At 47.6% G+C, this 19,459-nt stretch overlaps 9 protein-coding genes across 9 annotated transcripts; 5 read left to right on the top strand and 4 right to left on the bottom strand.

Moving 5' to 3' along the window:
- The first annotated feature begins 70 nt into the window (after positions 1-70).
- Positions 71-1,143, top strand: SPPG_00773 (ribosomal protein S2). Its single transcript, XM_016749101.1, has one exon. It carries the CDS (start codon positions 88-90, stop codon positions 1,006-1,008), a length of 921 nt encoding a protein of 306 aa, XP_016613138.1. The 5' UTR covers positions 71-87; the 3' UTR covers positions 1,009-1,143.
- Positions 1,070-5,431, bottom strand: SPPG_00772 (DNA repair helicase (rad3)). The gene is made up of 23 exons (XM_016749100.1): positions 5,265-5,431; positions 5,074-5,209; positions 4,893-5,010; positions 4,612-4,824; positions 4,415-4,528; positions 4,330-4,355; positions 4,140-4,271; positions 4,044-4,073; positions 3,807-3,980; positions 3,639-3,745; positions 3,454-3,582; positions 3,111-3,389; positions 2,958-3,047; positions 2,823-2,887; positions 2,743-2,765; positions 2,627-2,686; positions 2,554-2,570; positions 2,447-2,500; positions 2,316-2,389; positions 2,151-2,262; positions 1,933-2,086; positions 1,819-1,880; positions 1,070-1,759 (listed from the first exon to the last, which is right to left on the bottom strand). The coding sequence occupies exons 1-23, from the start codon at positions 5,394-5,396 to the stop codon at positions 1,265-1,267; spliced, it is 2,796 nt and encodes a 931-aa protein (XP_016613137.1). The 5' UTR covers positions 5,397-5,431; the 3' UTR covers positions 1,070-1,264.
- Positions 5,432-5,541: 110 nt separating this feature from the next.
- SPPG_00771 (uncharacterized protein) lies at positions 5,542-8,217 on the top strand. Its single transcript, XM_016749099.1, has 6 exons — positions 5,542-5,646; positions 5,708-5,987; positions 6,047-6,157; positions 6,233-6,340; positions 6,407-6,877; positions 6,955-8,217. The coding sequence occupies exons 1-6, from the start codon at positions 5,561-5,563 to the stop codon at positions 7,948-7,950; spliced, it is 2,052 nt and encodes a 683-aa protein (XP_016613136.1). The 5' UTR covers positions 5,542-5,560; the 3' UTR covers positions 7,951-8,217.
- A 1,051-nt stretch (positions 8,218-9,268) lies between these two features.
- On the top strand, positions 9,269-10,562 carry SPPG_00770 (carrier protein). The gene is made up of 2 exons (XM_016749098.1): positions 9,269-9,418; positions 9,558-10,562. Exons 1-2 carry the CDS (start codon positions 9,302-9,304, stop codon positions 10,302-10,304), a joined length of 864 nt encoding a protein of 287 aa, XP_016613135.1. The 5' UTR covers positions 9,269-9,301; the 3' UTR covers positions 10,305-10,562.
- Positions 10,563-10,657: 95 nt separating this feature from the next.
- Positions 10,658-12,098, bottom strand: SPPG_00769 (uncharacterized protein). Its single transcript, XM_016749097.1, has 5 exons — positions 11,970-12,098; positions 11,831-11,914; positions 11,666-11,766; positions 11,516-11,598; positions 10,658-11,453 (listed from the first exon to the last, which is right to left on the bottom strand). Exons 1-5 carry the CDS (start codon positions 12,081-12,083, stop codon positions 10,783-10,785), a joined length of 1,053 nt encoding a protein of 350 aa, XP_016613134.1. The 5' UTR covers positions 12,084-12,098; the 3' UTR covers positions 10,658-10,782.
- Positions 12,099-12,200: 102 nt separating this feature from the next.
- Positions 12,201-13,506, top strand: SPPG_00768 (uncharacterized protein). The gene is made up of 4 exons (XM_016749096.1): positions 12,201-12,308; positions 12,364-12,499; positions 12,556-12,983; positions 13,067-13,506. Exons 1-4 carry the CDS (start codon positions 12,225-12,227, stop codon positions 13,325-13,327), a joined length of 909 nt encoding a protein of 302 aa, XP_016613133.1. The 5' UTR covers positions 12,201-12,224; the 3' UTR covers positions 13,328-13,506.
- A 138-nt stretch (positions 13,507-13,644) lies between these two features.
- On the bottom strand, positions 13,645-14,719 carry SPPG_00767 (uncharacterized protein). The gene has a single exon (XM_016749095.1). It carries the CDS (start codon positions 14,610-14,612, stop codon positions 13,665-13,667), a length of 948 nt encoding a protein of 315 aa, XP_016613132.1. The 5' UTR covers positions 14,613-14,719; the 3' UTR covers positions 13,645-13,664.
- A 126-nt stretch (positions 14,720-14,845) lies between these two features.
- SPPG_00766 (uncharacterized protein) lies at positions 14,846-16,738 on the top strand. The gene is made up of 8 exons (XM_016749094.1): positions 14,846-15,018; positions 15,088-15,112; positions 15,180-15,344; positions 15,413-15,529; positions 15,617-15,692; positions 15,755-16,092; positions 16,175-16,406; positions 16,483-16,738. The coding sequence occupies exons 1-8, from the start codon at positions 14,867-14,869 to the stop codon at positions 16,581-16,583; spliced, it is 1,206 nt and encodes a 401-aa protein (XP_016613131.1). The 5' UTR covers positions 14,846-14,866; the 3' UTR covers positions 16,584-16,738.
- Positions 16,600-19,078, bottom strand: SPPG_00765 (translation initiation factor IF-2). Its single transcript, XM_016749093.1, has 5 exons — positions 17,695-19,078; positions 17,459-17,639; positions 17,255-17,392; positions 16,885-17,193; positions 16,600-16,819 (listed from the first exon to the last, which is right to left on the bottom strand). Exons 1-5 carry the CDS (start codon positions 19,072-19,074, stop codon positions 16,665-16,667), a joined length of 2,163 nt encoding a protein of 720 aa, XP_016613130.1. The 5' UTR covers positions 19,075-19,078; the 3' UTR covers positions 16,600-16,664.
- Between the last annotated feature and the right edge of the window lie 381 nt (positions 19,079-19,459).

Below are 19,459 nucleotides of genomic sequence, written 5' to 3'. Positions count from 1 at the left end.
CATTAGGTGGTTACTATGGCAACGCGTTGAGAGATTGGGCAACTTTCAAGGAGGCCAGCGTTTTGTTCAACAGGACATTTGTAGAAAATGTTGCAATCGATGCGATTGGGCGGGACTGCCCGTAAGGGTATTTCAAGAGTACTCGGGTGTACTCGCGGTGTTGCAACGTCCGTCCCCGATACTCCCAAACCATCTCCACCGAACCCGGCCGAGCGTCTATCAAATCTCGTTCCCCTCCCTCGGTCGGCCACGACCTCCACCCGAAACTTTTCACCCCTCAACAAAACTCCCGATACAACCTTCCCGCACAACATTCGCACCTCGTTGACGATCCGGACGCTCATGGCAGCGAATCTCCATCTCGGCCATGCACGAGAATCCTGGAACGAACACATGCTCCCCTATATCTACGGTGAGCGACAGGGGATTCATATCATTAACCTGGAACATACGCTTGTCATGTTACGTCGGGCCATCAATGTGACGAGGGAGATTGCCCTTCGCGGTGGGAATATTGTGTTTATCGGAACGCGCCCGTCTATTCATCGCATCACTGTGGAAGCTGCTAAACGTGCTGATGGCTATTTCGTCACCTCGTGGATTGGGGGTACGATCACAAACAAGGAACGAGTCCTTCGTCGGAGTGTTGGGTATGATCCGGATAAAGTGGCTCAAATTTTAATGCCTGATGGGGAGGAGAGCAAGGCAAAGGAACAACGAAAGCCGCGAAACCCTCAACCCTACGTCCACACACCTGATCTACTGATTGTATTGGACTACCCGAACAACACTTGGGCAGTACGTGAAGCCAACCAAGCCAATATTCCCGTGATTGCCATCTGCGATACGGATTGCAATCCACGGAATGTGCAGTATCCTATTCCAGCCAACGATGATGCCTTGACGGGTGTGGAATTGATTGCGGGGGCCTTGAGTCTTGCGAGTCGAGAGGGGAGGGATATGAGGAAGAAGGAGATTACGCAGCAAGCGAAAAAGTTTCGGGCGTAGTGTCGTGTGGGGTCATTAGACAGTTTCTACTCTTCTTTTTTTTGCCTTATGTTGGGATCATCCAACATTAACGACTTTTTTATCATTATTATGACAAATAAATACCATTGCCAAAACATAAATATTATATATACATTTTCGTATGTCCATCTATCCAGAAATACTGGCGATTGCCTTCTCTACGCACTCTTGTCTACAAAAAACGGAAACCGAGGCCGTGGGCGGGATGCCGAATGCGCCAATCAACAACCCAACATCATGACACCTCTTCTAACCGCCTCTCAAACTCTTTTTTATACACTTTGGGCACAAACGCACCAAACCCAACAAGCAACTCCCGTCCCCCTTGTATATTTTCAAATAATTCTACAAGGGCATCAACAAGGGCAGACACGGAGATGGTTTGGGCTTTGTAGGATTTGAGCAGGGATTGGAAGGTATGGTATTTCGGCGTTGGAAGGGTTCTTTTGAGGGTTTGAATGTAGGTTGTTGCGGTTTGTTTATGTTTTTTGGAGGTGGGGGGTTGGGGAGGAGATGTCTGGCGTTTTAGGATAGGGTGAGTCGCCTCGGGGTGGGCAGGTTGTTGGTTTGCGAGGGTTGCTTTAGTCAAGATGGATTTGCGGGGTGGGTTTGCAAGTGCAGATTGCGAGATCCGATCAAGCGTCGTGCGATGAAAACTGGTTGCTTTTATCGAATTGACGATAGCTGGAATGGGTGGAGTGGTGGTGGTAGCAGGACCATCCATTGACAACTACAAAGAAAAGATAAAATAAACACCGGTAAGACACATTAAAGAAACCGGAAGAGTACCTCAAACTCGCTCTTTTTTCGTCTCTGCCGAATTGATACTTGTCCATCCCCATCTGACAATCCTACACAATAGTCAATACAAGTCCAGAATTCAAAGGATTAGGACGGATATACCTGTTTTCAACTGCTGAAAAGCAGCATGCGCCAAAATTTCGGCATGACCTTGAACAGAGTCTGGTACGGCAGGTACCGTTGGAACAGCATCAGGTTGCTGTTCCATACGCTTGAAAAACCTGCCAAGTCCACCTTGGGCCTCCCCAAAGTGTTTCTAAACAAAAACAAAAACAATAATCAGTCAAGGCTCATGTGTGTAGTCAAAATGTGGACCATACATAGACTTTAACGAGGGATCGAATCCATATGGGGAGTTGCTTGATATTATATGGAGATCCAAAACGGGCGTCGCAGAGGAGGATGGCTCCAAAGTCCTTTTTGTGACGGATGCTAGAGGCGGTGTGAACTTTGTCGATCCATTCGTTAAAAATACGTGTACGTACACTCTGCCAAGGGCTTGGTTCACGGCTCGGGCAGCTTGTTGCTTGTACCAATCACCTCCGGATATGGTTTGCTTCTACAATCCACAGGGTGAGAGACACGATCCGTCAACATGATAAAGATGGATTCTTACCCCTTTGCCATTCCGACCATGCAGTTCATCCAAATATTGTCTTTTCAATTTTACCTATACGGGGACGTTACATTTCGGTCCTTGTGATATTTAAGGATGCGGTCTACCTTTGGATCCATCGCCGCTAAATACCAAAAATAAGTCACTTGAACATGAGGTGAAATACAAAGCGATACACACCTGGATATGGAATCCCACACACCATCACAGCGCGGCCCTTGTTGTCACTGAAATCGAGCCCTGCAAAAACAAACGTGAGGGAGACATTGAGAAAACAAGAAAATGCCAATCCTTACCTTCAGATGCTTTACCGCGGCATCTGGAAAGACATTTAAGTCGAAGAGACTACATTAAAATGGGGATAACGAAAACCTACACTGCGAAAAATACGGCGCCCGTTAAACTCTTATCTTCTAATTTTGCATAAAATTCTTCCATGGCCTAAAGAACGTAACGACCAAGTTCAACAACTGAACAAATCGTGTTGAACCGGAAACCCGCAGAAACGAACCGGTCCAAACTGTTGTTTATTCCGCGGCTCGACAATGGGTGTCTTGTACTGCTTGATACGGTCCATAACACTCTTGGCCCCGCCCTGTCCCTGAAAAAATACCCACCATGAGCCAACAGAAGAGAACAAAGCGGGGGTACTTGTAGAACTTGCCATAATCCATGCAGCCAAACACCTCTCCATAACACCGTAGGAAGGAAAGAAAACCAAAAATCCATCGGGGACAATTCGACAAAAGTTGACGACAGCGTTGCCGAGGTCAGATATGTATGCTACAGAATCACGGTTTTCGTACGACGAGGACAGGTGTGAGCCGGCGGGACCAGTTGGAACGACTCCAACAAAGACTTGATGTGGGGAGATGACGTGGGGGTTTTCGAGACGGTGGGGGAAGGGGATGCCCATTTCCGTTGCAAAGGAGGCCAAGGGGCTCTTATAAGATGCAATTGAGATACAATGTACAGATTTCAGGGATCCGTGATATGTGAGTACATACCAGTGTTCCAGAGGCAAGGACAATTGACCGACAGTCTCGTTCAAGGTCTTTCATGGCAATACCAGAATGAAAACACCATAGCGAGAGTTTTCGGCCTGTCCTCGTGCGCGCTTCTTCTTCAATGTAGACCTACGCAAAAAAAAGGTGTTAACGGTTATTTTAGGGCCGGTCAGTTGAGCGTCTACCTTGTAGCTTTGCCATATCTGTTCATCGGCTCCAAACCCCTCTTTAAAGACAACCTTGAGTGCCGTGCCAAACAAATTCAACGCCATGCGGGAACGGCGATTCATTTCTGTCGAGAAAAAGTGTTTACGACCTATCATACGCTTTGCTTTTTGACAAGATCCACACACCTTGAGCCAGCAACCCAACTCCACACTCCACAACTCTAGACACCATACTGACATTCTCAAATGAAATATTGAGGTCACGAAAGAGTGAGAGGATCCAGTCGCCGCTCAAGATCCGATCCCGCGAGCGATCCAATTGGACGGCTTCGAGTTTTTTTTGGAGGTTTTGTAAAAGTTCTGTAACCATGATCTTACATCGATGAATCTTGTAATTTGAGGATAAATAATATTTATACGGACCTTTGAGAATCATGAAATCCTGCGCAGAGGCTAAATTGAATATGATAAGAACCGCGGTGAGATGTTAAAACGTAGAGAACATGAACGAAAGCGCACCCTCTCGATTGGCAGCACCAGGCGCAGAAGCCAATTCGATACACTGCGACGCTTCCGAAATACAATTCGCAAGGTCCTGTGCAGTTATTTCAAAACTCGTTGCATCGCCACAGCTGCTTTCCAGGTTATGTCCTTGAACGACAGTCGTTAACTATACGCGCAGTCACCAAGTGGTAAGGGAGATGGATACCTTCGTCAAAAATGAGAATAGCATTCCTAACATTGTATGTGAGCCTCGGAACTACAGAATAAGAAAGAAAGAAGGGTGTCCTCACTTTATGTCAATGTTTTGTGCTTTACGTGTATGTGCGTCAATCAAGTAGTTGTATGGGAGGAAGATGATATCTGCCTTTGATTGATGCGCGCGGGACAAAAAGTACGGACAAGCTCTGAAATCACAAAACGGTTTTAATACCTTGATGGTTTCCACTTGATCGAAACGGTAACATGACAGCAGTGAAGATACACCCACCTATGCTCCCTTCCGAATTTCCCCAACTCTTCAATATCCAGAATACCTTTCTCTTCCAGTGCTCCTTTAACGTGCTCAACATTCCCATAAAACTCGCAAGTTTTCTTTGCGACTTTTTGTCTACAGACGTTTGGCCTGCCTACGGAGGGGAGGGCCAGGACATCGGGGTGAACACAAGATTGATCTCGACTGCCAAGGACGCAAATCTTTGGGCTGGTTGGATATAATGTCAGCAAATATGCATGCCACCATGTGACAAGCAGGCTGTGAGAACAACATACGCATAACTGGTATTTCGAAGCTCATGAACAGCTTGCGACAGCTGAGAATGCGTCCTGGAAGCGTAATAAATCGTTGGTGCATCCCTCTCATACATTTCATCCCCACAACTCGATACAGCTACAATAAAAGGAAATGAATATCCTATCCATTGACTTGACTTACAGTGAAACAAAAGTTCACCTTTATCCAGAGACTGCACCAAAGCCTCGACACGATCCACATTATTTTTCAAAGCAATACCTAATTGCTTTCGAGCGACCCATGCTTCCCTCCACGCCAGCGCCGCACACAACAAGCACAGCGTCTTGCCCGTTCCCTATCCAAGAGAAAAGCGTTACGATATGGCAGATCGTCGACACGCAAGTACTTACAGTTGGGGATTCGATTAACGCATTCGTTTGCCCTTGGAGTGCGGACACGAGGGTCGTCATGAGCGAAAGTTGGCATTCGTAGGCCGGAAACGGGAACTGAACGGTGATGCCATTAATGTTGTAAGACGGCATCGTCCCAAACCAAAAACGGTGTGCCAAAGAAAAACACGCATAGTCCAAAAGTGCAATGGGTGGCTGTGAAGTTGATGAGGAGTGGATCACGTGCAGAGTGCTTCACGGGGGATGAAGGGCGGAGCTTTCCCGTCGTCGTCGCCAAAAAGGTTTTGCTGTGAAAGATGCAACGAGAGGATGGGTACGATGCGGATAGTCTCTTTATAAAGCATTCCGTGGCAGATGTGCGGATACTCCATGCGCGAACCAGGTAGATAATGTCGTTCCCGGATGCAAAAAACCATTTGCATTTACATTTCAGAAAACACTAGCACGGACATTGAGCGCAAAAAGCAGGATCTACGCGTCATGGTCGGCGAACGGTACCGAGACCTCATCAACACTGCTGACGCCATAAAGTCCATGCAAACCCATTCAACAACCATTTCGCAAAATATCGAGTCACTATCGACCATGTGCGATGCGCGTACGTTAAAGACTGCCGTGGGCATGCGGTTGGTGAAGGATAAAGATGCTAGTCTGGAACAAAAGCGGGGGATAGTGTATTCGGTTGCGGCACAAATCAAGGTGTTGGTGGATACACCCGAGCAGGTTTGGGATCTTTTTCTATAAAAAACTGCAAAAAGTTTCGATACTCAAAAGGAACGCAGATTTGGCACGCGATGGAATCCCATGCCTACCTGACCTGTACACTCCTCTACATCATCGCCCAAAGAATTTACGAAAACCTCCAACAATCTGATACAGCGTTGCGTCCCATGGTACGTTCCGTTTGTCCCATTCCATACGTAAAACTTTTTCCCGTTATGCGCATCATAACGGAACCACCTGCACAGATGTCGTTTCCAGTGATACGACGCCAATGGAATGCCGTGAGCCATTTCAGAGCTCAGATTATTGAGCGCGCTCAAGGGTTCCTGGGATCGTTCGATCAAGATCCACAGGTGTGTTTTGACGGCCAGAGTGTAAAGTTTATTACGAAAAGGAAATGACTTTCAAAATCATTTCAGAACATTGCAGAAACCCTCTGCGCTATAACCCTGCTCGAACCCACACACGAACCCCTCCAATCACTCCTCACAGCTCGCCGCCACCTCCCACACCCGTCAAATTCAACGCACCCCATCGAAACCACACTTACCTCATTCACAAAAACTGTTCAAGATATTTACACCCTGTTTTGCAAAGATGTCTTTTCACGAACGGTACAACGCGTCCAGGACACGGACATGACGGGGTTGTATAGGAATATGCATAGTATTTGGCGGTATTTGCCGGGGAGTGTGCAGGAGTTTCGACCGCGTGTGGCATGGGCGGGTGTGGATGTGCGCGACGGGGTGCGAGCGTGGGTGGAACTAATGGAAAAAGAGACGACAAAGAGTGTGGAAGGAGCGTTGGAGCATGTTATGAGTGGAAAAGACTTGAAGAGGATTCGAAAGGGGGTGGATGAGGTGTTGGAAGAGTTACGGGATTGGGATGTGGTACGAATTATTTTGCTTTTGTCTTAAGTGCAAGCAATGTTGGAATGCTGGTTACTAATCGTAACTTTTTTGTACAGATGTGTACAGCTGTGGTTGGCGAAGCCTACGACCTTTACACCCGCCTCCTCCACACCCCTTTTGCACACACCACCGACCGCACCCTCGAAACCCATTTCAAACGCCTCTCGTCCCGCCCAACAACATGTACACTCCCACCTTGCACGAACCTGTCCACCGAACTCTGGACACGAGGTGCCATGGACGGAATGACAAAAGTGGCAGACGGATTCGAAGGAGGTTTGAAAGCGATACTAGAGGACATGAAGGGACTCGAAACCATCCGTTTTGATCAAGTCTTTCAGAATGGTATGCAGGCGTACGTGGATGGGTTACGGTTATTAATGGTCGGAAAGGGCATGGATGACACATTGGGCATCGGACGGGTTGCAAAGCGGGTTGCCATGCGATTAAAGGGGATGCAAGGGGATTTACCCTGTGGACCAAAAGTTCTAGAGGGGTGTTTGGAGACCTTCATGAAGCTTTATGTCGATTGTCATTCCGTGTGGGTGACGAGTGTCTGTGAGCGAGTTCGGGAGATATTGGTACGGGGAATACAAGACGAGATGCAGCATGACATGGTACAGCTTGGGAAGGATCAGGGTCAGGATGAGGACTTGATCAGCCAACCTTCCACATACGTGCTCCAGGCGTTATGGTACATTCATCAAGAATGGAATCGCGTTGGAGGCGTTACACTCGAAAAGAGCATTGTGGAGCACTTGAAACAAGAGCTGGGACGAACAATCCAAGACGTTTATCACCACACAAACTCTGTTCAACGGGCATTTCATATCATGTACCTATCGCGATTGGGATTCCCGCTCTCCATGGAGGAACCTGCGCTTGCAGATGTGGTTGATAGGTACCATGCACGTACATGCACGTTATTCGGAGCGTTTGGTACAAATGTACCTGCTTTGAAACCGGTGCAGGTGCGGGATGTGCCTGTTGTAACGCCTCCGAGGTTTACGCTTTTGCCGGTGACGAGGGGAATCTATCGAGGTTTTGCGTGATGGACATTGGAATGTGTGGTGTGCAAGTTGATGTGTTTGCGAATGGAATTTCATCTCGGTTCTGAACTTTTAAGAGGGAGGAATTCCATAGATACATGGATGCATATGACGCCGTATCCCTTAAGCGCCTAAAAATCATTCTCACCCAAGAGGGCACACACAAAATTTTACATTTGATACATGAAGAGTTCATGTCGGTGCCTCAATACACGTAATACTCTGGATTGCGCAACCGTAGATATGCAATGAATGCCTGCAATATCCTCCTTATCCATTATATCAATCTATGCAGGTATAAATGCATTGGGACTCGAAGAGCCCAGGACGGGGCATCAAAACGAACCTTTTGCTGACATCATCCGCTGCCTCAATAATCACGTGAGGTCACGCCAGCTTGGAGAGTCACCTGATCGTCAAGGGCATTGATTGAACTACAGTACTGTAGTCCAAGAAGGTGTCCACTTTCAACCTTAAGGTCTTGTCATTATTGCATCGATGATAACAGCATGCAGCAAAAACAGAAACAGTATATATTATTATTATTATTGCAAATTCATTAAGGATACATAAATAATGTACGCCGACAGCAATCTCATTGAAGAACAACCAGTCTTACTGAACGATCCCATAGACGCGCTTTGGTTCGTCGGTCCGAAGCTCAAGGAGGTTTTCAATAAGGCGAATTTTGATACTATTGGACATCTTCGTGACCGTGCTGCGGGACAAGCAGTTCAACGAGCCATAAATGCTCTCCGCGAGAGGACTCTGAGAAACCCCCGAGATCTGACGCATACTGGCGAATAATTGCAGCACGTTGTTGCGATGTCGTGTACAGTGCAACGACAGCTGATCCTACAGATAATGATCCCGAATACTTTCGCTGTCCTTTGAACATTTGAACTTTTCAAAGACCCAGTGATCGCACCAAGTGGTATCTCCTATGAACGCGAAGCCCTAGTGGAATATCTGACAGCCCACAAGGAAAAAGATCCTATGACTAATGAGCCCTTGCAAGTAGAAAAGCTATATACCAACCGACCCTTGCGAGACGCCGTTGAGGACTATTGTAAAACTCATTGCATTTAAAGTGTTTTTACATAGCTCGAGGGCGCAAGTCTCGACCGAATAAAGTGCTTATGTCATGCCCGAAATAAGGCACAGTCACTAGGTAATGGCACAGCACGATCTCTTTCACGTGCATGGATATCTTTTAATTTCCCTATTTTTGGTTTTATTGCCGCCGGCAATTTCATACTAAGCCACTGGCACTTTTTTCCCACGAAGCTTTTTGGCGCCTTGAAGCATTTCGCAATTCGGAGGAGGATTTTTGTCAACTCGCCATTGAACGAAAATGACCACATCACAGACTACATCTTCTTCGTTCAACGTTAACAAGGCGCTCGAGAGAGCCATGGGGGGTGGGTTGTCGGGGGCTGCTGCCATGGTTGTTCAAGTCTGCACTCTCATGGTATTGTATTTTCTTTTTTCGCCTGGACGATTGCATTCCTCATTTTGCTAATAGCTTTCTTCTTTTATTTTTGCTTCCTACTTGTTCTCACTCGTACTTTGCACTTGGGATTTGACTTGGCGCTCTCGCTCTCGTGCAGCCCCTCCGCACGACAATGAACTACCAGTATAGATATGGAACAACGACGACACAAGCCCTGCAAACCCTCTACAAGGACGGTAAAATCCTCCGCTTTTACAGAGGCATTGGACCCGCCCTCATTCAAGGCCCCCTCTCCCGCTTTGGTGACACGGCTGCAAACGCATTTGCAATGTCCCTCTTGGAGAGCTCTGACCTCACCAAGGATTGGCCCGTCGCCGTCAAAACCATTGGCGCTTCTGCCGCTGCTGCCTCTTTTCGCATGTTCTTGACGCCCGTCGACACATTAAAAACAACCCTCCAAACACAAGGAAACGACGGCGTTCGCATCCTCCGTGCTCGTATCGCTGCAAACGGTATCCCCACTCTGTGGTACGGCGCCGTCGCTTCTGCCGCGGCCACGTTTGTTGGCCACTACCCCTGGTTCGCAACCTACAATTACCTCTCTGAAGTCCTCCCCCAACAATCCACAACACCCAGAAAACTCGCCCGTCAAGCTGTGATTGGGTTCTCGGCCTCTGTTGTCTCGGACACCATTTCAAATTCCTTGCGTGTGATTAAAACGTACCGACAAGTGAATGAGACGCGTGTGAGTTATGTTGGGGCGGCCAGGGCCGTTATTGAAAAGGATGGTGTGGGAGGTTTGTTTGGACGAGGACTCAAGACACGGATTTTGACGAACGGGCTGCAGGGGATCATGTTTTCGGTGCTTTGGAAGTTGTTTCAAGACTTGTATGATCGCAAGTAGAAGTCGTAGTGAATTATAGTATGGGCTCGTGATAGGGACATTCGATAATGGGTAAATATTATTAGGAGATTCGTAAACGGTTTGGCGAGAGTGAAAGGCCTCGCAAACGTTTGACGGATCCTTGCCGAAAGGAAGATTGGAATCGTAAGGGTAGGTGTTGGTATCTATGTAGCTAGATAAGATGAACCAAAAAAAAAATATAGATTTTTATTGTTATTTTTTTAATCAAGCGAAGATGAGCGTTTTTAAAGTGTGCAAATGATGAGGAGTCATCATTTGGGATGGTTAACGCACTATTTTGATAGTATCAAGGAAAACCTGTACATTCAACCATCACCACAGAAGAATTCAACCACACGAGGAATATTATGAAAATGGGACAAACGCCCTCTCTACGAAGAACATCCGATGTCGGTTCGTACGTGGCAATGCAGAAACTGATCTATTAAATTAATGGAAATGATAAAGAAACAAACTCTTATGCCTTCCCCTCTAAAGCCCTCCGCGCAGCATCCCCCATCCCCTCCTCTGAAAACATTTGCCTCCACACCACCTCCTCCCTAAACACCTCCTCACCCCAACAATTCCCTGCACACGAATACACAATCACCGTTCCCCAATCGAGGGCATGTTCATCATAGTGGTTAATGTCGAGTACATTTAGCATTTGGGGCATGACTTGAAATTCGAATGTGCGGGGTTGGTTGCAGCATGGACAGGGGGGGATGGGAGGTGGGAGGGTGGAAGCGACGTAAAGGGGTGTAGGATCCGTCGAATACGAAACACGGGCGTATCGAATGACTTGGGAAGGGGAGCGGGAGATGCGTTTCTGGAATTTGAGAAAGGGTTTATCAACGTCCACGGATGTTTCCTCGTATTCTTCTTGGTGTTGTTCAGATGTTGTGTCTGGTGTCGGTAGTGTTGGTATGGATGTTGGAACGGGTTCAGCCTCTGGTTCATCCTCGGATACCAATTCAAATTCCGGAAAGAGATGAGTAGTGGATGGGATGGTGTTCTTGTCAGTCCCGCAGATGGCCTTGTGTCCTCCCGTCCAATCCACTAATTGATGCTCTCGGCAGCAGTAGTGTACTTTTTTGCATTTTGAACATGTTTTGGGAGCTTCGAGGCCGCAGACTGTGCATTGGGGTGCTGAACAAAAGTCATCTCATCAATCATGGGATATAACATACAACCATAACTATGATACATACCTTGCACTGAATCCACTTGCATTCCTTCACCAGGGTTATAGTACGGATTCCATTCCCCCAACTGGCTTCGATACACTTTGAAACTATTTTGTCACGCACGTCAACGACTCTACCATTCACAACAAGAACCCTTTCAATACGATTACATACCACCCCTTCCAGTCCGTTTTATGACATTTCCCGTCTCGGCAACAGAATAGATAGATTACGCGGTGGTATGCTTCGGGCGGTTCATCCTCTGGTGTATAAAACTATCGTTCCGACACATTTAGCGCATGCAAAAAAAAAAAACAAAGTTTACGACATTTACGTTACCTGAACGAGGAGGACCATGACTTTATTACAAACACTACAAACCACATCCGTCCAAGATAGGTATTTGGATGGGTTTAACCAAAACTGTAAAAGTCAGTACACCTCAGTTGACTTGTACCGCTCATTCGATTCAACTTACTGGTTTCCCTCCAATCTTGTTTGGATAGTCATCCAAGGAGTACGTCAGAGGCTCCTCGGGGACTTCTGCAAAGCCCAACTGAATAGCCGGCATCCCTTTCTCCAAAACAACCATTCAAAAGAAGGAAAACGTAGATCATTTCCAACAAACTTCCAAAGGCCAAAAACAATTCATAGGTCACGTGATGGCAAGTGCTTGCAGGCAACAGAGTGTTTAGCGTTTTTGTCATTTGCGACATCTGCCAAGATTAACGAGATGACGAGGATAATGGCGAGCAGAATAGCAAGGTTACAAAAGTGTTTTCATACGTCTTCTGTGGTTTATCACGATAACCCACTCGTAAGTGTTTACGAACACCAACATTTTTATATATCGGTTGTTAACATGTGGACAGGGCCTGCCGGTCAAGGGCACACCACCCACACTCCGCATGGCCCGCGGACTACCGACCAAAAGTCCCATCAAGGGCGTCAAGCATGTCGTTGCGGTCGCGAGTGGGAAGGGAGGCGTAGGAAAGTCTACTACAGCAGGTTCGTGCATGACAATTGTTTAGGTGAACAAGTCCTAACTTTCGTTTCCATGCTAGTGAACCTCGCAGTCGCATTGGCATCCCAAAACATAAGTACAGGCCTCCTCGACGCAGATCTTTTTGGTCCTTCCATCCCCCGCATGATGAACCTAACCTCTACTCCCGAAACAACGCCCCAAAACCTCTTACGCCCACTCACGAATTACGGAGTCAAATGCATGTCCATGGGGTTCCTGATAGACCGTGATGCACCCATCGTATGGCGCGGGTTGATGGTCATGAAGGCTTTGGAGCAGCTGTTACGGCAGGTTGAGTGGGGGGTTGATGTTCTTGTTGTGGATATGCCGCCTGGGACCGGGGATACGCAGTTGACGGTGTCGCAGTCGGTGGTGGTGGATGGGGCGGTCATTGTGTCGACGCCGCAGGATGTTGCGCTTGCGGATGTGAGAAAGGGGGTGAATATGTTTCGAAAGGTTGGGATACCGGTACGTAAGAACGATTGACGGTGACTCTTGCCACTGCCAAATGCATAACCTTTTACGCATATCCCATTTCGGTTTCTATCTAGATTTTCGGCCTCGTCCAAAACATGTCCTTATACCAATGTCCAAACTGCTCACACACCTCCCACATTTTCGGAAACCAAGACCACCTCGTCTCCACCGCCCAGTCCATGGATCTCGACATCTTGGCTAATATCCCACTTCACCCTGATGTATGCGCAACATCAGATGCGGGGACACCTATTGTTATTGCCCAGCCTACGAGTGTGCATGCGGAGGTATATCGAGGGTTGGCGAAGAAGGTGGCGGAAAAGTTGGGATTGTAGTCTAGTCAAGATAGTCAATATTTGCATAGTTGAGTGAGGACGAGTGGAAATGCTTATTTATTTTCGTAACTGTTACTTTTATTTATTTTGGGTAATGGGGCTTTTTGATTCTGTGCAAATAAACACACAATTTTATAAAGCTCTGGCGAGTCGAAAAAAAAAAGTTTATATATGTCCATTAAATCATGCGTGGGGTATAAATCAAATCTATGTACGGGGTTTCCTGCTTTTCCCGGTGACTGTCTTTTTGTCACAAGCACCATCTACGCTTATATCCATTCCCCAGCTTGGAAAGGAATAAGTCTGACTCGGTGGTAAGGTTGTTGGATGCTTTTCGTCAAAAACACCCACACCATCGTCGCCATCCGGCAGGTTTGGCAGGCACAGGTTGAATCAGCGGGGGTAAAGTCGTCCCAGTCGGCGCCAAACTCAAACGCTTCGGCACATTGACCACCTCTTGAACCACCCTTTCCCCGTCACCACCCTCCTCCCCATCAGACCCACCGGACCCCTCATCCTCTTTTTCCAACTGCCTCCAAAGCTCCTCATCCAATTCCCCTTCAAACCACCCAGCCCGCTCAACATCCGCCAACTTTTCCGCAACTTTATCAAAATCCTCAATCTTCATTTGTAACGTCTTGTCTTTATAGTTCTTTGTCGTGAATTTCGGGGGAATGGGAAGGAGGGGTGGAAGTGTATCCAATCGCTCATCCGAAAACGTGGGCGAAAGCAACCCAGTTGGAACCGGCCCATAATCAGTTTGACCATCTCCTAATGGTGGTCTTATGTCAGGAAGTGGAACAGACTTCCGTCCTTCTCGTCTACCCACACCATCTAATAATAATCCTTTTCGACCTAAATCCGAGATCGAGAGTGGAGGCGTCCGGGTTTTGATACTATCATCATCGGAGAGTGTTCCGCGCGATGTTTGTAGTAGCATGCCACTGTCACGCGGGGACCCCGTATATGGGGATCGGGTCAAAGAGGAGTAAACAAGGTCATTTAGGATAGGCTGCGAGGCGGAGCGGGCAGATGGGAGGAGGAGGGAGCGGCGAGGACTTGGTATGGGTTGTTGTTGGATTTTGCGGGAGGGATCTGGGCGGGGGAGGAGGGGTGTTGAGGATGGGTGCGCATGGGGGGGATGAGGGAGGAGAGGGGTTGATGCATGTGCGTGAGAGAGAGGGTGTGGTGGATGGGGTGGGCCCAACGGTGATTGATGCGACGGAAAGGACTCGGGCGCAACCTTTCGCGGCGGTGTCGAAAACAGTAATGTGGAATAACTCATCGTGGTGTGTCATCCAAGTCCATACTCCAAATTTATCGCTTCAAGAGTAACCTTTCTCTTTTTTTGTCGACCTCAACGTACAATATCCATGATGGTTATATAACATCCCTGTTCCAGAAAACCGCCCAAAACCCTCAGATCAAGTCGCAACCCTTGTCGGGGTCGATTAGGTAAGCATTTAACGTCCCAGGTTGCCCAGCGCTGTTCGCATCAAAACGATCTAGTATTCTTCCTTTCTGTTATTTTTGACAAGAATGGCGTCGCCATCTCCGGGTATCACCTTCTCGGCGACCGTCCGGCCTGCAACGCGGATGCGGACACCCGCCCCTCCACCCGTCGTCGAACATGTCACCGAAGTCGAGAAAAAAGAGGGCGAGACGTTTGTTACGCAGCGAGGTGGAAAAATGTGAGGTTTTGCCATCTATTTTAGTTGCTGTCGTAGGGAATGTACTTAGATATGCTTTTTTTTGTGCAGTATCCAACCGATTATCCCAAATGACGCAAGTATTCAACTCCAACTAGCACACCATTCACCAAAGAAACCGCTCACATCTAACACCTTTGCAGCGTCCAGCAACTCACTTTGCAACCCGCCACACCCTCCAATCCACCCTCCTCCTCCAGAAAAAAAAGGAAATGCAATCCGTTCAATCCCAGCTCGAAAAAAAGCGATTGGATTTCGCGAGAAGGATGGAAGAATGTCGAGAAAAGCAGGAGGAATTGAAAGCAAAGGTTTAAATGCACATATCCGTTGAAAATATCGAAATTTATAAATCGTTTAGAAATGCTTTTTTGGATAGCAAAAACAAATACGGGACCGTGTAACGAAATTTGAGAAATTCTTGAAAGAGAATGATGCGAAACGGCAGAGAGCGAATGCTAAAGCGCAAGCTGAACGGAAATTGAGGGAACAAAAGGTCTTTATTTGATCGTTGCTTGTTTTATGTGTATGGTTCTTGTTTTCGTTATTGTTGATGACGATGAATCCTACTACAAAACAATAGGAACAAGAACTCTACACCCTAACGCAAACCCTCCACACCGAACAAACCAAACACAACCACACCCTCCACCTTATCCGTACGTAGAAGAGCACCCAATGAGTTGTTATCCGCAACTCACAGAAACCCTCCCCTTTCCAGAAAAATACCAAATCTACGAAACCTACCTCCAATCCGTCGTAGATCTCCTCCCTCCCGACTACCTCGACATCCCCGAACCCCACATAAACGACATCCTAATGCGCCACAAAACCCTCCTAGAAACCTCCCAAGACCTCTCAAAAACCGTCAGCGACTCCACAGACGAAATGGAACGCGTGCAAACCATCCTGGTCGAGCTCGTCAAGGAAAAGAATGATTTGATTTTGGTTTATAATTCAACGTTGGGGACGTTGCAAAAGAGGTTGGATCGCTTAAAGCAGGAGTGTGCGTATTTGGAGCAGAGGTTGGAGGAGAGGGATAATACTGGGAAAGAACGGGTGGGTTTTTGTTTACGATATCTTTGTTTATTGTTCGTTTATTGTATTAGTGTGCTAATCACTGATGCAACAACCTATTTAGATGCGCATGTTGAGTGAAACAAAACTTGCCATCAATAATATTTACGATCGTGTCGGTCTCCGGCCTCACCAGCAGACCCAACACCATCACCATGACGGCGGAGCCCCTCCACAAGGCACAACACACATAATGCCTCAACAACCACAACAAGAACTTGTCAATATAGATAATTCTGCAAAAGCCCTTGCGGAGCGGTTACATGCGATTCAAGATCGGGTGCTGGATTTACAACGCAAGTGTTTTTTGCGTATTCCCTCGTTTATATTATCGTATCCGGTCGTTGATACTTGTTGTTTTGTTTCGCACAGATATTGCACAACGAGCAGAACAGTTTTTGACACAAGATCGAGTCGAAAAGGCAAAACGACAAGCAGCCCTCGCCGCCGAATCCACATCTTTCAAAACTTGAGCATCACACCAACTTCCATAAGAACAAGCTTCCCAAATGTACATTATTTTACTTGCGTATAAATTAAAGAATAAGCCCTTATTACGATATGCGCCGCTTCTTTTCTACAATGGTATACCCTTGAATAATATCTCCCTCCTCAAACTTATCAAACCCTTCAAATCCCATCCCACATTCAAGCCCCTTGGAAGCTTCTTGAATATCTTTTTTGTGGTGTTTGAATGTTTTCAATGTTCCTGAAAAAAAGGTCCATGAGAAACCTAAAGGAAACCAATCCACACCAAAATTCCCAAAAACATACCATCATAAACAATTTCTCCCGCTCTTACGACGCGGACTTTATGACTTCTTTGCATTTTCCCCGTAATGATCCTACACCCCGCAACAGCCTCCGTCACTTTGCCCTTGACATTGATTCTAAAAATTTGGGCAATTTCCGCCTCCCCATGGACTTCTGTCACCATCTCGGGTGGCAAGAGATCGCTCAACATATCTTTAAGGTCGTCCAAGAGTTTGTAAATGATTTGGTGGGATACGAGTTGCACTTTTTTGGAACTGGCATAAGAGTGGGTGCGCTTGTCGGTGGGGAGGTTGAACGAGATGATGGTTGCTGGGTTATGTGTGATTGTGTTAGCAGAGATCCTCAAGGGGACCGTGGTACGAAGACATACCTCCTGTTGCTGACGCAGAGTCAATGTCGGATTCCGTGACGGGTCCCACGCCGGATCCTACTATCTTGATTCGGACTTCGTGGGCTGGGAGGCCGTGGATGGCATCCACGAGGGCTTCCAGTGACCCATGTACATCGGCTACCGAATATTGATACAATATTGAGTCCCGCACACCAGACCAGAGTCCATGACATGGGAACCCACCTTTCAGGATAATGTTTTGAGTGGGTATCGTTGACGTGTCATCAGGCGTCGCCGCATCGACTTTTCCCTCGCGGACCTGCTTCTCCTTTTGTCTGGCTGCATTCAGCTGATCAATGCCTTCGATGGCCTTTAGCCGTCTTGTACGTTCGACTCGGCTTTCAACCACCTTCTTTGCAAGGTCCTGATTCCATACACATTAGTGGCGGTCATATACTGCGCATGCAGGTACAACTCACCTCCTTATCCGCCCCCAGAACCTCATCTCCAGCGGCAGGTAGCTCCTTCCATCCCATGACCTCAACCGGCAAAGACGGTCCAGCCTCTTTGACAGCAACTCCATGTTCATCATGCATAACCCGAACCTTGCACCACGTCGTTCCAGCGACAACCACACCACCCGGCTTCAACGTCCCCCGCTTGACCAAAACAGTCGCCACATTGCCCCGACCTCGTACAAGTTTTGATTCAACGACAACGCCTTCGACAGGTCCGGAAGGATCACCGCGGATATCCATCACTTCCGCAAGCGTGAGAATGTTTTCTTCCAGTTCATCCAGCCCCTTGCCCGTCAGCGCAGAAATTTGCACAGCAGGTATCTCACCACCGTATTCTTCCAGAACAATTTCATGCCTCAAAAGCCCTTCCTTGACCTTTCGAAGGTTGATATGAGGTTTATCGCACTTGTTGATGGCGACAATAATGGGCACCTGAGCGGTCAAGGCGTGTTTGATGGCTTCTACCGTCTGTGGCATGACACCATCATCCGCTGCTACGACCAACACAACGATATCAGTTGTTTGTGCCCCCCGGGCTCTCATGGCAGAAAAGGCCGCGTGTCCAGGCGTATCCAAGAACGTAATGCGCTTTTTGGAGGGTAACAAAACCGAAAATGCACCAATGTGCTGTGTAATCCCACCGGCTTCCCCTGCTGCCACAGATGTTTTGCGCAAAGCATCCAACAGTGTTGTTTTGCCGTGATCGACATGACCCATGATGGTGACCACTGGCGGCCGGACTGGGAAATCTGACCAGTCCTCTGGTGGAGGCCTGGGTTTCAGATCCAAATCTGGAAGGGCGGCTACAACAGGGTTCATTCCATACTCGAGTACAATCAAACTCGCCATTTCAGAATTCAGGACGAAATCCGCACCAGTGTCCTCCAGTCCCAATCGCTTCATTTGTCTCGCAAGCTTTTGGTAGCTGACACCCAGCAGTGTACTCAGATTTGAAACACTGATGCCTTCTTGGAGATGAATATCCTTTGGCTTGGGCGGGGCTTTCGGTTTTATAGGCCGAACCGTCGTCGGTCGACCATGCCGTTCCGGTTCCTTCCGCAGAAAGTCTCTCTCTCGTCGTTCCCTGTCCCGGTCCTTGTCCTTGCTTTTACCCTTCTTCCCAAGCTGTCCACCTGCCGCCCCTGAACTCTCCCAATCTCGACCGTCTTTATGGAACGAGCTCTTTGACGGCTTGCCCCCAAACGTTTGTTTCGCTGCATCTACACGCGCCGTTGTCGACAAATAGTGCGGGCAGAGTGTGGAATGTCGGAACAAATAACATTTGTTTACTGTCGTTCTACTTAGGATCCTTCTCGAGAGGACGGTGGAGGAATGCGACATGATGGAAACTGTCAATCTGGTGGACTGGAAATGTCAAAAAGTTGGAAGGAAGGCCAAAGCGATCTGCTCGGTGAGTCATTCCGACTTGCCATGGCAACAGTGAGTGATTACGTTATCCATTCCGCATGAGCAGAGCGACGAGGAATTGGGAGTTCCTTGCCCATTGCTGAGGACGAAATGCAAGCTCATTGGTTAACATTTCAACCGTTGAAGCATGGAAAAGGCGCAAGAACTTAAGGGGAGTAAATAGCTGATGGGCCGCTCGCTTTTGGAGTAGATCATGATAAAATAACAATTGAAGCCACGGAGGGCTTACCAGAAGAAAGGAATGGCCAATTTGCAAGGCTATTCCTGCCAGTAATTCATCTTACTCTTACGTCCATGG

This window comes from Spizellomyces punctatus (genome assembly GCF_000182565.1).
Source record: "Spizellomyces punctatus DAOM BR117 chromosome Unknown supercont1.1, whole genome shotgun sequence".
Lineage (NCBI taxonomy): Eukaryota > Fungi > Chytridiomycota > Chytridiomycetes > Spizellomycetales > Spizellomycetaceae > Spizellomyces > Spizellomyces punctatus.
The sequence above is the reverse complement of the archived record's forward strand: the minus strand, read 5'-3'. Positions and strand labels throughout refer to the sequence as shown.